Source organism: Cucurbita pepo, chromosome 13, assembly GCF_057944985.1.
Source record: "Cucurbita pepo subsp. pepo isolate OVF chromosome 13, ASM5794498v1, whole genome shotgun sequence".
NCBI lineage: Eukaryota > Viridiplantae > Streptophyta > Magnoliopsida > Cucurbitales > Cucurbitaceae > Cucurbita > Cucurbita pepo.
Genome location: NC_141810.1, coordinates 15740275 through 15754665, shown reverse-complemented (window position 1 = coordinate 15754665; position 14391 = coordinate 15740275). Strand labels below are relative to the sequence as shown.

The following is a 14391-nucleotide window of genomic DNA, read 5'->3' as shown; positions in this document are numbered from 1 at the left end:
CCCTGTTTGGTCATTTGTTGTTGAAGACAACATGTGTGGTGGGTGTTCAAATCTGGAAGCAAATGTGGGTTTAGAAAATCTAGAATTAGGCTTGAACTAAGTCTGCAATTACCTTTTGAAGTTTGAGTTAAAAAGAGAAGTTTACGTAACATAAATGAGTATTGATGCTCATTAAAGCAAAGTAATGAATAGTATAACCACACCCACAAGCAACGAAGTAAATGAGGGGACTTTCCCACTTATGCGCCTCTTAAAACTACAAAAGCAGTAAGTTACGATTGAATCTCAACGCATTTTCGTTGTCTCCCCTGTTTTTGTGTGTGATTTGCAGGAGGAACATTCCTGATCCGTCGTCCTCAAAACTCGACCTCCAACAATTTAACGCAGCTTTCTTTCATCTCTTTTTGGTCTGTTTCTTTCTCTCTCCCTCTGTAACGCTTTCTTTCTCTTTAATTTCTCCATTCTTTCTCTCTATCATCCCATTCCTTCATTTCTCTCTAATCTCATTGCTATACATTCCAATACCCAGATCACTGCTCCACCGGAAGATCACAGATTCATGTCCTTCTGCTTCCTCCCACTGCTCCACTTAACTCAACCCTTCATTTCTGTATCAAAAATCACAGCTTTTTGCTTTTTGATCAAAACCCACCTCCCAACATGAAGGGTACGAGTCGTTTCTTCACGATCGGCCTCGTTGCCTCCTGGTACTCCTCTAACATTGGGGTTCTCTTGCTCAACAAGTATTTGCTCAGCAACTATGGTTTCAAGTACCCCATCTTCCTCACCATGTGCCACATGACCGCTTGTTCTTTGTTCAGCTACCTTGCAATTGCTTGGTTCAAGGTCGTTCCTCTGCAAACACTTCGATCTCGCCTCCAATTCTTTAAGATCTCCGCCCTCAGCTTTATCTTCTGCATCTCCGTTGTCTTCGGCAACATTTCCCTTCGCTACCTTCCCGTCTCTTTCAACCAGGCTGTCGGAGCAACCACGCCCTTTTTCACCGCCGTTTTTGCGTATCTGATGACCTTGAAGAGGGAGGCTTGGCTCACTTATGTTACTCTCATTCCTGTCGTCACCGGAGTTATCATTGCCAGCGGGGTATTAACTCTTCTTTTCTATGTTTTTCCCTCTAATTTCTTTGTTACTTCGGCTCCCAATTACTGTCCTTTCTTTATGCAAAATTCAACATTTAATGCGGTTTTCTATCATGGCAACAGGGCGAACCCAGTTTCCATCTATTTGGGTTTCTGATATGTGTCGCAGCCACCGCTGCAAGAGCTCTCAAATCAGTTCTTCAAGGAATTTTGCTTTCTGCAGATGGGTGAGGCTATTTCTTAAATTACTCTTCTATCTAATATCATTGTACGTTTTTTTAACCTCAAATTTCAAACATCTAATATGTTCCTGTTCGGCCTTTAATCTTATACAGAGAGAAGCTGAATTCCATGAATCTCCTTTTGTATATGGCCCCAATGGCTGTTGTGTTCTTGCTTCCTGCAACACTTGTTTTGGAAGATAATGTGATTGGTATCACACGAGCACTTGCTATAGATGATATCAAGATCATCTGGTACCTTCTTTTCAATTCGTCACTAGCATATTTCGTAAATCTTTCCAATTTTCTCGTCACAAAACACACCAGTGCGCTCACCCTTCAGGTATATTTCCATTTTGTTGTGTGCTGATGCTTGCTACTGTTCATAACATGCCTGGATTTAAGCTAGTTTATTTAGAATCATATCTTCACAAGCGATGGAACTAGTTTCAGCCCGAGCTTTATGTGTTCTTGGTTGATTCAAGATTGACAAAAAAATATAATTGCATTCGAGTTTCATGCGAATCGAGAAGATATCTTTGTAGCTTTGTCAATGTCAGGTTTCATGGATTCAAGTTTCATTCTTTAGTTTGTGACTATATTGTTAGGGGCGGTAGTTGTAGAGGCCTTGACATATTCTCAACACCCATATTCTAATATCGAACACGAGAAGATATGTTTGTATCGTTGTCGATGTCTGGTTTCAGGCTGTCATGCTTGAAAATTCCAATCTTATTGTGTTTCCTATGTTTCTGGCTCCACAGTGTTCATACGAACACGTACTCTTCTTAAGAATTCTCAATTGTTGTGTGTGTGTGTTTCAGGTACTAGGAAATGCCAAAGGGGCAGTGGCTGTCGTTGTCTCCATTTTAATCTTTAGAAACCCTGTGTCTGTTACTGGAATGTTGGGTTATACGATGACAGTAATGGGAGTCATTCTCTACAGCCAAGCAAAGAAACGAACAAATAAGAGTTAAGCATGGGGGAAGCTCCTCAATGAATGAGAAATCTAAAGTAGCAGTGGCTGCATGCTTAGCAGATGGTGCCATAAAATTTTTGCACTTTGTTTTTGTCTCAGAAGCATACAACACCGGCTTCTTCTTCTATTGTATCAGCAACAAAAAGGGGGGAATAGTTTAGGAATAGAAAGTTAAATAAGTGACACAACATAACTCAGTAACTCAGCTTGAGCTTAGCTATGGAGGAATATTCTCGTTCTTTCAGGATCGGGAGAACCCATTGTTGTATAATTGGGTGGCTACACTTTTGTTATATCTTTACTTGATCACAACCACTCATAGCTCCTCTTTAACATCATTGTCCCTCTTACCAATGTTTTACGCTCACTAGCAAATATTTACCACTTCGACCCGTTAGTTAGTCTATTAGGGAGAGGTTTCCCATTGTTGTATAGTTAGTCTCGTCGTTAATGGGCTTGATCAGTTACAAATAGTATCAGAGCTAGATACCGAGGACACTGGCCCTCAAGAGGGTGGATTATGAAACCCCACATCGTCATCAACATTCCTTATAAGAGTGTATAAACCTCTTCTTAATGGATGTGTTTTAAGCTCAATTTCAATGGTCACTCTCAGACGTTCAGAGGAAACTTGGGAAAGAAAAAGAAGATATCGGAGGGGAATCTGGAAGTATAAACTATTTAGATTTTTTTTTTAAAAAAAAAAAAAATTGAAGACTAATGTATTCTCTCGTAGGTTATCTTTGATATAATGATCATATGTTGGTTTTCATAGTAATATCAAATTGAAAAGATAATAATTCCAGAATGCTTGTTTATGCACGAGAACACGACAGCATAATTCTCAAAATATGCAAATCCTGGAAACCATATATAAGGTTTGCACCTCAAATATCGATCGAATTCAACAGTTTGTCCAAATAAACACACGAACCGAGCCGAAATGATGGTTAACATATATATTTTTCCTTTTCCCATCTCAAAACCCATAAGTTTTTAAAGTCAAACACATTCAGGTAAACAGAGAGTTAGGTCCAAAACCGTGAATGACGATGCGATAATAAGAACTTCAAGCTTCGGGAACGGAGGCAGCGGGACGCTTCATGGATGCAGACTTGATGAGGTGGTTATAGCTTCCCTTTTCCTTGAAAAGCTGGGAGAAATGGTGTTTGCAATATAGAATACCCTCTAGCGCTGCATAATTTGATGGGGATATGGAACACCCTCCATGAGAGCACTTAAAACAGGACTTGTGATACGATTGGCTTTCCACTGTTACCTGCAAGTATTTGTAATAACACATTCATATCATACTCTATAAACCTTGGTTTGGTTCCGGACAATTCTCAAATTTGTAAACCAATATCCATGGAGTTGATCAAAATACTCCCAAAGTTAACCAATCGTTTAAAAAGAACTCGTACTCTTTCAAAAGTTTCACCCTTCGGGAAATTTGGTTGAAAATTTGGACTTGGAATGAATGACAGTGAACTGAAATGGTGGTTTTGAAACGTTTCTGAAAGGAAGAATACATGAACTCCAAGTGTTGGGGGCAAATCGTACAAGCCGTCGGGTCAACAAAATGAAGGTCCTAGTAGGCCAAACGAAAGTAATGACAAACCAAATGGGGGAACGGATAGACCTCCTAAGAATACCAACGTTGGGTCATCTCGAGGATCCTACCCTCAAAAGAACTATCCAACGACGCCTTTACAGTGCTTGTTGTGTAAAAGCCCCCACAAACTGTTCTACTAACCTCATCGAGCGTCCCTCAGCGCACTCCAAGTGTCCATACAAGAGAGCAATGACACGAGTCGAGCCAGCAACAGACAAAAGGGAAAACCAAGACAACACTAGAATAGGTACGCTTAAATTTCTATCAGCCATTCAAAGGAAGGTCGACTGAAGGAAGTAACAGAGAAGGGGCTTATGTACATAGACGCAACAAATCCTAATTTTCATCCAATATTTCAATAACTCTCTACACCAATAGTAGTTTTGAAACGTTTCTGAACAGTCAAGGTAGTCTAGCAACTTTTGAAAGAATACGAGTATAGTTCTATAGCAAATCTTATTAATATAATAGCATCGTACCCAAACTAATTAGCCAGCTTCAACAGATGTTCATTCATGCATTAATGCATCATAGATTGAACGCTCCAATATGAATAATCTATGGAGATCTCAGTAGGTGAGTTACCTTCTCTAGTGGATAAACAGTTTTACCACAAGTAGCACATTTGTCTTGAGTACCAGAAAACATGCCAGCAGCTTTGCTAGGTGACCTTGTCTGAAACCAGTAAAGTGCTTACAAGAATCAGCATAATTTTATCTCCTTGAAGCAAAAAATTACAATTGATTACGACAGGAAATTACCAGCTCTGGAGTTAACTTCTCAGCTGACTTGGCAGCTGTAGAGAGTAAAACTCAAACACAATTAAACATGCGAAAGTAAAATTTCTAGGAAGTGAAACAAAAAGTTATCTGAAACAAAATCAAAACGTACGTGATTGAAAGTTCTTGTTGAAGTTGCCACTCTCTTTGAAGAGCTGCTCAAAATGAGGCTTACAGTACAGAACACCTTCCATTGATGAATAATTGCTCAACTGAAGGCAAGCAGAGACCAGGGTTATAAACAGTAAGATCTCTTGTTATTGTTCAAATCAAGATCAGGAGTGGTCATATTTTAGCTCCTACTCACTGTTAAAACGCCATTATGCTGAAAACACACAGTGCAATACCTTTAGAGTCCCTTTGCAGTGGCTGCATTTGAAGCAAGATTTGTGGTAGGAAACTCCATCAACAGAGAGCTGCTCCACAGGGTACACAGTCTTCTCGCAGGCCTTGCACTTTTGTTGGGTGCCAATGAAAGACATAGCTAAGCCCTTGGAGTTAGATCTGAGACTTTTTCACCCAACCGACCAAGATGACAACCAATCCCCAACTCTCCAAGCTAACTTCCCTTCTCTGTCTTGTTAGACCACAATCGGACTGAACGTAGACGCTCCTCGAATCAAATTCTGTTTGGCGTAGAAGAAAATGCAGAAGTATTTCGAGTGAGAGAGATTAACTTCAAACTCCCAAACCCATTCAAGTTTAGATTGTAAAATTGCAACGAACAAACATAAACCCAAAACCCCACGACTGTAATAACAACAAAGATCTTAAACACGAAAAATTGATCGTGATCTGGGAGTTGGGAGCTGGGAAATGTGAACTAAATCGAGTTAAAATCACATACCTGAGATTAGAGACTGGGAAAATGGTGGATCTGTAAACCAAACAAAGCGGAATCGTCAGAGATGTTCGAGGGGGGAGAAGGGAAGAGGTGAAGAATAAGGACAGGGATTGGAATGGAGCCCGTTTTGGCGCAGCGCGGTGGGAGTTTTATGTTGGAATTTGGGATAAAGAATTGTTACAATAACAATAAAGAGAAAAATTAAGAAGGAATTATTGTTTAATGTGTGTGATTACAACGCATTAGAAATAATTAAAAGGAAAAGAAAAAGAACGTAAAAGATAAAGATCAGGTGGGCAGCAATTGTGACCCACCATTAATTTGGCTTCTTCAACCACCGAGTTAGCTGTTACAACGCGCCTCCTCCAGACGCCATACCCATGCCTGTCGCCTCTGGTTGTAACCCCAAAAACAATCAACCGTTGACCCTCCCCAACTGGACCCCATCCACATCCATATCATACATTATGTATATATGTTCTTTCATTTCTTCATTTTCCTCTCCTTTTTTATTCTTTTTCCAGCTCTGAAACAGAAGAAAATAATTTAAGAATCTACCGAATCTGTTTCTTAATACTACTACTTTGATCACCTTCTATTTGTATATTATGAAGGAATCAGAATATTATTATATAGTACTAGTTGGGGAATAAAAATAATTTAAAAGCTATTGAGTGGGACTAAAATTAATGGAACAAATAAGATATTAATTCATTGAATTTGAGTAGCTTTTATTTCATAGCTTGTTAATATTATATGCGACGCAGACGTGCTTGAGACCATGTTTGGCTCGTCTCTATAATATCATTCCATTCCCAGCATAACAGTTTAAGAGATTTGAACTTAGCATTTGAAACTCTGGACCCATGGCACAAGGTAAAGGCACAGCCAACTTTCCTTCACTGCCATATTGCAGCTTCTTTGACAAATGGTTTATGTGACATCGGCTTGGAAGAGGAAGACCAACCCTCCCTCTTCTCGACTGTGTAACAAGCCCTATTCAGTACTGAATTGAAGAGATTTAGGCGCGCTCTTATTGCTATTGTTATTGTTCTTTTTATTATTGTTTTGGGATTCTTTTTCCTTCATTAATTGGCATACGGTAGGTAAGAATTCACTAGGATGAAATTCTGGAATCTCTTGATGAGCACGTAGTGAACTAATTAATGAACTTCGCTGCTTCTAATTACAATGCGTATTCCTCCCACACGGAATACAAAGTGAATTCTTAATTGTGAACAAACAGAATACCATGCACCCATCAAGAGTAACCCAACGCAGTACGTAATCTTTAGGCATTTACGGGAATATAACATGAACATAGACTAATAAGGCAGTAAAAGTCACCAACCTCTCATGGTGAAGAACACTACGCTAATTATAACTCAACAACCAAGGCAACATATCTACACATTAGCAAACCGAAATAGAGGCGACCAAGATCTACAAAGAAGAAATGAATGTATGTAGGAAAATTTTCTATCAACCAAACTTGCTTTCCTCAAAGTGAGACTGGGAAAACACATCCTCGCCTTCCGAACAAGAGCTTTCTGAATCACTGCTGTCATCTGGGTGGCCATTTAAACCATCAAGGTTAAATCTCTTCCCTACATGCGCACTTGTGGATTTCCCTGAAAGTGACGCAATACCCAGAGAAGCAATGCTGTTAGCAATAGCATCAATGTCTCGAGTATTACTGTACAGACCATGGCTACCAGTTAAAAATAAATTTCGATTTGCTTCTGAGTCTGTTAGAACAACAGGGAGTACGTTCATCAATTGAGGGTTACCCTGGCTTGAACCACTGATGAGCAGACGCAGCGTCTCCCTAGCATCCTTTTCCACATCAGTAGCGGGTAGCATTGGATTCACGAGTTTAGGATGCAGTGGTGGAATGGATGTTGTAATGGTAGGGCCTGCACTAACAAGATAGCCTGGACCCGAAGAGCAAACATCAATCACAGGAACATGAACAATTGGATCACAGAACAGCGGTGTGAAGGTCGGGATCTGCTGAGAGGTTTTCAAAGGCAAACGGACGAGTGGGTCTGGAAATAGAGCAGGGAAATCCAGTGACGGAGAATCAACTAAATTTAAGGGTGATACTGGAACGGACAAGTTTGAAGGTGCAGAAGCTGGGAACAGCGAAGGAAATGGAGGTAGAGAAGATGCACCAAAGGATGGGATGGGGAGTTGAGAAGGTTCTTCCCTTCGCTGCAGAATTGATGATGATCCAGGACACCAGCAATAGTAAGGTGTAAAGAGAGGTGAAACCACACAAGGAGCATGAGAAGAATTTGCAGGAGTTGGGGCAGCTAATTTTCCCAATGATTTCAGGAAGTTCGATGGAGATAATGGGCAACTTAAATCAGCTGTTTGAGTTTCAGAATTAACGTCATTGGAAATCGATGAAGTAGCAATATGGTTGTCTAAAGCCAAGTTGTCTCCACGCCTCCTGAATTTTTCCCTAGCAGCATCTCTCAGAGAAAGCAGCGTCTTAGGAAGGCCTTCTTTAAAGGAATTCAACCTGGGGCTAAGACTACCCTGATGTGCAGAATTTGCTTTAACTGCTGGACTACCATAATTTCTTGACCGCATAGATTTTGATGATTGACCAAAATGAGATGAATGAGATAGTTCTCTAGTGGTGTCTACTGAAGAGTGTGAGTCCGCAGAACTTGCTGGATGGTGATTAGCAACAGTTGACTCCACAAGATAGGCACGAAGGCGTGTTGCAAAGCAACCAAGACGTGATTCACTGATTCCAGTTAATCCAGCAATAGAGGGCCTCCTCAGCAGTAAATCTTTCATCTGCGATACAGAAGTGACATAAGAAGATATGCAAACCCCAATACACAAAATTGTTCTAAATATGTAACCATTTATAACATTAGGAGTCCATCAAAATAAATAGTATCAATTCATGAAAGCTTCACATGTTTCCCCTTCCAACATGATCTTCTCATGAATGAAGAGCATAAGAAAATGTCTGTAACATAGATTACTTTTAGAAGCTGTAATTCAAACAAAATAATCATTAGACTCCATACAAGAAGTACAAATACCTTCAAAAGTAGTTCTGTTCCCAAAAGCTTTGATTTCTCTGAGCACCAAAAATAGGTATTTTGATCATTTGCTTTAATAACAAATGAACGGCCAGAACAATCGGATGCAATCTCATCGATTGTAATGGCAGCACTCGATGGTCTGTTACTCAGAGTGAATAGTCTCTCTACATGGCCATTATCCCCAATGAATGAGAGTCGAAAGTCCGATGATGGAAGAACCATTAGATTTAAGTTTCCCCTGTGACAATTGGGGATATAGAAGATCTTTTAGAAGCATAAAAAAGAATCCAATATCTACGTAACCAATCAAAATCTTAACATCAAAATCTAGATAACAGTGAGGGATATCAGAAAAACAAAAATGAGAGGACAAAAGTGTGGAATACAAAAAACCAACACATTCATAAATTTCCTAGAAGAGAGATTTAGATGGTGAGACTTGTTATCCAATGTTCATCTATTCATTTGCAACCAGATCCTCAACAATGTTTAGAATTTCCTCATCATCTACAATCAATTAATGAATAGAAATGACTTTATACTGAACTGCTAGTACACCGCTACATACTCCATCATTATAAGCACAATTCATAAAGAACTGGAGATTTTCAACCGACTATCAGAGAAAAGCAATTAATCACCTAAAAAATCAGTAGAGAAGTACTCAGGACATTCTTGACATACAGGATAGGTTTAATACTAAAAGGTCAAGGATCCATGGTTAAACCTTAAATGATGAATGATTCACTTTAAATCAAAACCTTGATTTAAACTTAACTCTAACAATTCAAGCAATCACAAGATCTCCCTACACCATCATTTCTTAGAATTAACATGACAATAAACTAAATACAAAAATAAAACAGCATCCAATAACAAAAAATTAAAACAAAACAAAAAACAAAAAATATATATATATCTTCAAGAAGAACAAAATCATTACATTTTCTCACATCAGTTAGGCTTCTAACACTATGGTCAATAGAAAAGGATTCAACATACGTTTGAAATACAAGTTGTTCTGAACAGTTACTAAAAAATTTGGCAAACGAAACACCCATTCCAAACAATCCTATTTTAATTAAGTTGCAACCCTACACAACTAAAAAAAAAATGGAGCAAGCTGTTATGGTGAGCATGAAACTACCTTTACTTCCTCATAATTCAGAGATCATAATAGAAAACGCCCACTTTACCTACAAACCAAAAGATATATTTATTTGGAAGAATGAATATTGTTACCATTAATAAGCTAGCATGTAGAGTCCTAAATCTAAAATCTATCACTGATTACACACTTTCAAGCAATATTATACGGCTATACCATAGAACTAAAAGCACTGCTAATTAAAATCCTAGTTAAACCCCACCATCTAAAAATGATCAGTAGACCAGATGTAGAAATAGCCACAAGCAGACATGACTATACATGAGAAGATAAAATCAGCACAAAAGCTACCCCCGGGCAGCATAGGTACCCATCCTACATGTTTAGGTGTGGTAGTTATCCATATGAAGTAAACAAAGATGCGCTGTAATGTGAAAGTACACAATTATGACAATGTTAGCACTCATAATTCCTTATACAAGTAGAAGAAAATGAGCGATGTTCTAACAAAAACCTACATAAGACTGCCCTAAGTATAACCTAGTCAAATGATATTAGTAAAGCACCAAAGTCATACAAAGTCAAGAAGGAAACAAATATATTTTACATCAAAACAGGGACAAGGAACTCAGAGTCCAACTACTCACTAACAAAATAGAAATGACGGTGCCAAGTCTTCTAATATTTCATATCAAGAGATAATCCAAGAAATAGATTATAGGCAAATTAGAGCATTCTTAAGTTGCATTTTAGATAAACTAAATACAATTCACCTTCAACTGAATCTAAGGAATCAAAACATTGCCAGAGTCAAGTGGCCTAAAAAAAAAAAAAAAAAAATCTTATCCCCTCGCCCTATTACAATATTAGAGGGTTCTCAACCTAACATAATAAACGAGTCAAAATATACAGATAAAAACAACCAAATAAGTTAATATATGCATCCATTTCTTAGTTATTTGCTTCCAAACAGAGTGGCGTTTACATATCATTCAAAGATAAAAGAATAGGCAAGAAAAAAAAATAATCGCTCGCCATATTACCTAGTGGTCGTAGGGCATAGGAGTGTTCCTTGCTTGTCAATTTTTCCAACGCGAATGGAGACGAGAGGTATACAGAAACACCTCGCTAGAATGCCAACTTCAACCGGCTCAAAATGCTGAGTTACAGAAACAGAGATGGATCAGATCAGCAAAAAGGATAAATGAAAGACGCAGAAGCAATGCAAAACCTCATAACAATCACAAAAGCACGTTAAAGATGGAATCTAGAACGACGGGGGAAGACCACCAAATTGAAGCGACGAAAATAAAAATGGAAAAAAAAAATCGTTCATTCTTTTTTACTCACGCCAAATACAGATTCCATGCCATCTCCATCGGCACCAGGAGTCCTATGTAGAACCGCAGAACGAGCATGGAATATAAAGCAGTGAATTATCGTACAGTTAAAATCTGTTATACATTAAAATTTGATAGATCAATCAAAACATATTTTAGCACAAACCTGACTCAATTGAGCAAGAAGGCGATCTTCCGCTATGTCGTTGGACGTAGTCATCTTCAACAACGGCTTCAACCTTTCGTCCGCCCGACAAGCGCCCATGACTTGCATATCTAGCGCCTGAAGCCACCGCATAACCCTATCTTCCCGATCGCTCTGCTGAAGCAACAGATCGCCATCTCCTTCGTCAACAAGAATATCAGTCAGCCGCTCCGTAAGGTTAATATCCCTCGTCGAAGCATGCGGACCACCAGAAACCTCACGCACATTCGAAGAGACACCGCCAACTCGTGACGACTCCCCGAATTCCTCAACGTTATCACGATCGGCATCACCATTAGCGTTGCTGGCGATCGAGTCTTGTTTTCTAGGGTTCGACATCGAAAAACCGATAAAAACCTTCGACGAATGAGAGTATATAAAACAAAAATCAAGAATATCGCAGGTAGATTTAAAATTTCGAACTCCTCCTCGCACCGAAATTCACTTCCAAATCAACCCTGACGCCTCAAACACCACGAAACAAAACGGAAAAGAAGCTCAAAGAGAAGAAACAGAAATCCGAGAGAATTTTGCGATGAGAAGACGGATCGATCGTAAACCACAATAGACAAAGCAGTTGGAAACGAAACGATGCAAGGAATCGCAATTACAATCGCAGAGGGAGAAGTGAAAGGAAGAAGAGAAGAGAGGAGGCAATGACCGACATATATAGAAAGGATTAGATATTTTGGTGGTGTGAGAGAAGTAAACGGACCTGCCTCACGGACTTGAAGGGTGATATATAAAATGGAGAATATAAAGTCGGTTTAAGATCCGTTGGGTGTTTCACATAGCCCACGTCAGCCGGGTCCCACAGAATTGTAGGGTTTTCGTCCTACGGCCATCCAAAATCCATCCAGCGTTTTCGTCTGGCCCCCACCTGCCACGTCATTTCTTATCCGGGAAAGTAGCAAAGGCCCATTTCTAGAGAGGCCACGAGAGAGTGACGAAGCAACAACAATTTTATATTGCCCTTCTTTGTTTTTTTGCTTCCCCAATAATTAAGGATTTAAATTATTGCTTTCATGAAAATAAATAAATAAACAATCGAAAAATATACACGGCAATTAGATTCCTTTTCGGTATAATTAAATTATCAAAAATTCCAAATGTGGGTCCCATACTAAAACATATTCTCTATAAATTCATTCTAACCCTAAATTTAAATTTTGCATCTAATTAGTCCATTAATTTCAACACTTAAAATAGAAAAACTTCAAATGCTCGGAAATACAACATTTGAGAGAAAAAAAAAAGAAGTACCAAAAGAATTTTTAGTTTTTTCCAATAATGGCTGGACGTCCAGTGATGTTCTCACCGAATTCCCTCCTTCTCGGGCAGGGCCTGAACCCAATTGCATCGAAGACAGCCCACAATTAGTCACCAATTAAAGCCCATAGATCCCGTGCCCCATTATAAAAGCTCCAAATTCTTTTCGAAAGAAACATTTGGGTTTGGGCCTTGGGCTTGGTGCCATGGTTTTGCCCCTACGCTTCTTACCTATTGCTCGCTCTTTGAGACTAAAATTATCACTTCTTACCTATTGCTCGCTCTTTGAGACTAAAATTATCACCAACATACCAACTTAAATCGTTCTAAATGGTTCTAAATCGTTCTGTCATGTTTTGTCCTCACTCACTCACATATATCAAAGAAAATTTATAGGAGGTCACTAAACATGGAATTATTTCAAGTAAAATATGTTTAACTACGAAGTTCCTATGATTTAGACAAAAAAAAAAAAAAAAAAATACACATGGTTAATATAGATAGTAACTTTCATTTCTTTTAACTCAATCATCTTGTACTCAATATCTTCGTTCGAACGTGATCTCAGCTCATTCATGTATCTCTAAATATGTATTTGATGAATGGTGGTGGACAATAGTAAAATTTAGTTCATAGAATATAGACAACCCATTTTCAAGAAATAGTAATAATCCATTTACAAGGACTAAAAAATAAAATAAAAATAAAAATAAAAAAGTGGATGCTTTTGCTTGCAGTACATTTGTCCTTTCACGAATATTTCAAATTTAAGTTTGAAATAAATTTTGAAGCAATTAATTTTAAATCATTTAAAATATATTTAAAAGTTGATTATTTTTGTGGATAGCAAAGGCTGTTATTTCATATGGGTTATCAATTCACATTTTTATTCTGTTTATAAAGTCTATGATTTTAGCAGTCACACAATGTATGTCTAAGTTTTTGGATTTAATAATTTGAATTTAGATTAAGAACCAGGTGTGAATGGAAACAAAAATCAAATGTGTCCCCTCCCCCTTCAAACAATAATGGAGGTCCACGTAGGCATTCATTACATATATATATATATATATATATATATGTGTGGAGGCCCCCTTTTGTTGGTTTGGTTTTTTGAGTAGTAGATATGAATGAATGGGTTGGAGAGAGTCCATTGCCCCTTGTCCCTCAAAAAAGATTCATTGTTTTGTCCTATAAAAGTAACCCCACACCACAATCTCCCCCTCACTTCAATTCAATTTAATGTCCTTTTCCTCTCAATCAACACCTTTTTCAAATCTTATTTATTCAAATTACAACGCTATTTAACACCGATTAATATGATAGTGAAATGCTTCAACGCCCTTCAATGTATAAATCACTTTTTTAAGCGTTTTTTAATCAAAATTGGACATTGATTTGACATTTGAGAGGAAGGAGATGAGAATTAAGAAGAATGGACAATAAAAAAAGATGCAGATAACCAAATCCTTTCAATAGAGTGCCCACCTTCCTCCTCCACCATTATTATTGAGCAAAATTTCACCAAATCACTCTCTTTTTCTCTTTTTCTAATTGGTTGGCTATTATATCTTCTTTAATTTCAACTATATCATATGCTCGACTCGACTTGACTTATCAAAATTAAGCGTCAATTTCGAGCTAAATTAAATCAATTTTGTGATCGTGTTGGTCCCTTGTGTTCTTCCTTGCTTGAAGATCAAAACAAGGTTCAGACAATTTACTATTTTACAATCAAAATTAAGTGAAAGAAAAGTAATTAATGAATAAAAATGAATAAAAAATAAAACAATTAAAAGACAAAATTAAAAAAAGAAATGTAAGCCGTACTGGGTAGGTAACAGTCGGCAGATTCTAGACCTAAAG

General features: G+C 38.0%; 3 protein-coding genes across 6 annotated transcripts; 1 reads left to right on the top strand and 2 right to left on the bottom strand.

Moving 5' to 3' along the window:
- Positions 1 to 160: 160 nt before the first annotated feature.
- LOC111808483 (putative sugar phosphate/phosphate translocator At3g11320) lies at positions 161 to 2635 on the top strand. Of its 2 annotated transcripts, XM_023694485.2 has the most exons (5): positions 161 to 407; positions 530 to 1101; positions 1221 to 1324; positions 1433 to 1661; positions 2143 to 2635. In XM_023694485.2, exons 2-5 carry the CDS (start codon positions 661 to 663, stop codon positions 2293 to 2295), a joined length of 927 nt encoding a protein of 308 aa, XP_023550253.2. In that variant the 5' UTR covers positions 161 to 407; positions 530 to 660; the 3' UTR covers positions 2296 to 2635. The 2 variants fall into 2 exon arrangements, with proteins under 2 accessions (XP_023550253.2, XP_086973017.1); XM_087116891.1 differs by having other exon boundaries at positions 161 to 1101.
- A 503-nt stretch (positions 2636 to 3138) lies between these two features.
- WLIM2B (GATA type zinc finger transcription factor family protein) lies at positions 3139 to 5721 on the bottom strand. The gene is made up of 6 exons (XM_023694486.2): positions 5539 to 5721; positions 5039 to 5317; positions 4804 to 4903; positions 4674 to 4708; positions 4498 to 4587; positions 3139 to 3576 (listed from the first exon to the last, which is right to left on the bottom strand). The coding sequence occupies exons 2-6, from the start codon at positions 5171 to 5173 to the stop codon at positions 3367 to 3369; spliced, it is 570 nt and encodes a 189-aa protein (XP_023550254.2). The 5' UTR covers positions 5174 to 5317; positions 5539 to 5721; the 3' UTR covers positions 3139 to 3366.
- Positions 5722 to 6802: 1081 nt separating this feature from the next.
- LOC111808350 (uncharacterized) lies at positions 6803 to 11937 on the bottom strand. 3 transcript variants are annotated; one of them, XM_023694274.2, is made up of 5 exons: positions 11218 to 11359; positions 11062 to 11104; positions 10755 to 10870; positions 8601 to 8841; positions 6803 to 8346 (listed from the first exon to the last, which is right to left on the bottom strand). In XM_023694274.2, the coding sequence occupies exons 2-5, from the start codon at positions 11077 to 11079 to the stop codon at positions 7018 to 7020; spliced, it is 1704 nt and encodes a 567-aa protein (XP_023550042.2). In that variant the 5' UTR covers positions 11080 to 11104; positions 11218 to 11359; the 3' UTR covers positions 6803 to 7017. The 3 variants fall into 3 exon arrangements, with proteins under 3 accessions (XP_023550042.2, XP_023550041.2, XP_086973014.1); XM_023694273.2 differs by lacking the exon at positions 11062 to 11104 and having other exon boundaries at positions 11218 to 11937; XM_087116888.1 differs by lacking the exon at positions 11218 to 11359 and having other exon boundaries at positions 11062 to 11211.
- Positions 11938 to 14391: the final 2454 nt, after the last annotated feature.

Coding starts and splice junctions, on each gene's coding strand:
- WLIM2B (XM_023694486.2), bottom strand. CDS start 5,173: ATGTCTTTCATTGGCACCCAACAAAAGTGCAAGGCCTGCGAGAAGACT. Junction 4,904..5,038: donor ACTGCAAAGGGACTCTAAAG/GTATTGCACTGT, acceptor GCTTGCCTTCAG/TTGAGCAATTATTCATCAAT. Junction 3,577..4,497: donor CTGTTTATCCACTAGAGAAG/GTAACTCACCTA, acceptor AAATACTTGCAG/GTAACAGTGGAAAGCCAATC.
- LOC111808483 (XM_023694485.2), top strand. CDS start 661: ATGAAGGGTACGAGTCGTTTCTTCACGATCGGCCTCGTTGCCTCCTGG. Junction 1,102..1,220: donor GAGTTATCATTGCCAGCGGG/GTATTAACTCTT, acceptor TCATGGCAACAG/GGCGAACCCAGTTTCCATCT. Junction 1,662..2,142: donor CCAGTGCGCTCACCCTTCAG/GTATATTTCCAT, acceptor TGTGTGTTTCAG/GTACTAGGAAATGCCAAAGG.
- LOC111808350 (XM_023694273.2), bottom strand. CDS start 11,595: ATGTCGAACCCTAGAAAACAAGACTCGATCGCCAGCAACGCTAATGGT. Junction 10,871..11,217: donor TTCTTGCTCAATTGAGTCAG/GTTTGTGCTAAA, acceptor TCTGTAACTCAG/CATTTTGAGCCGGTTGAAGT. Junction 8,347..8,600: donor GAACAGAACTACTTTTGAAG/GTATTTGTACTT, acceptor TCTGTATCGCAG/ATGAAAGATTTACTGCTGAG.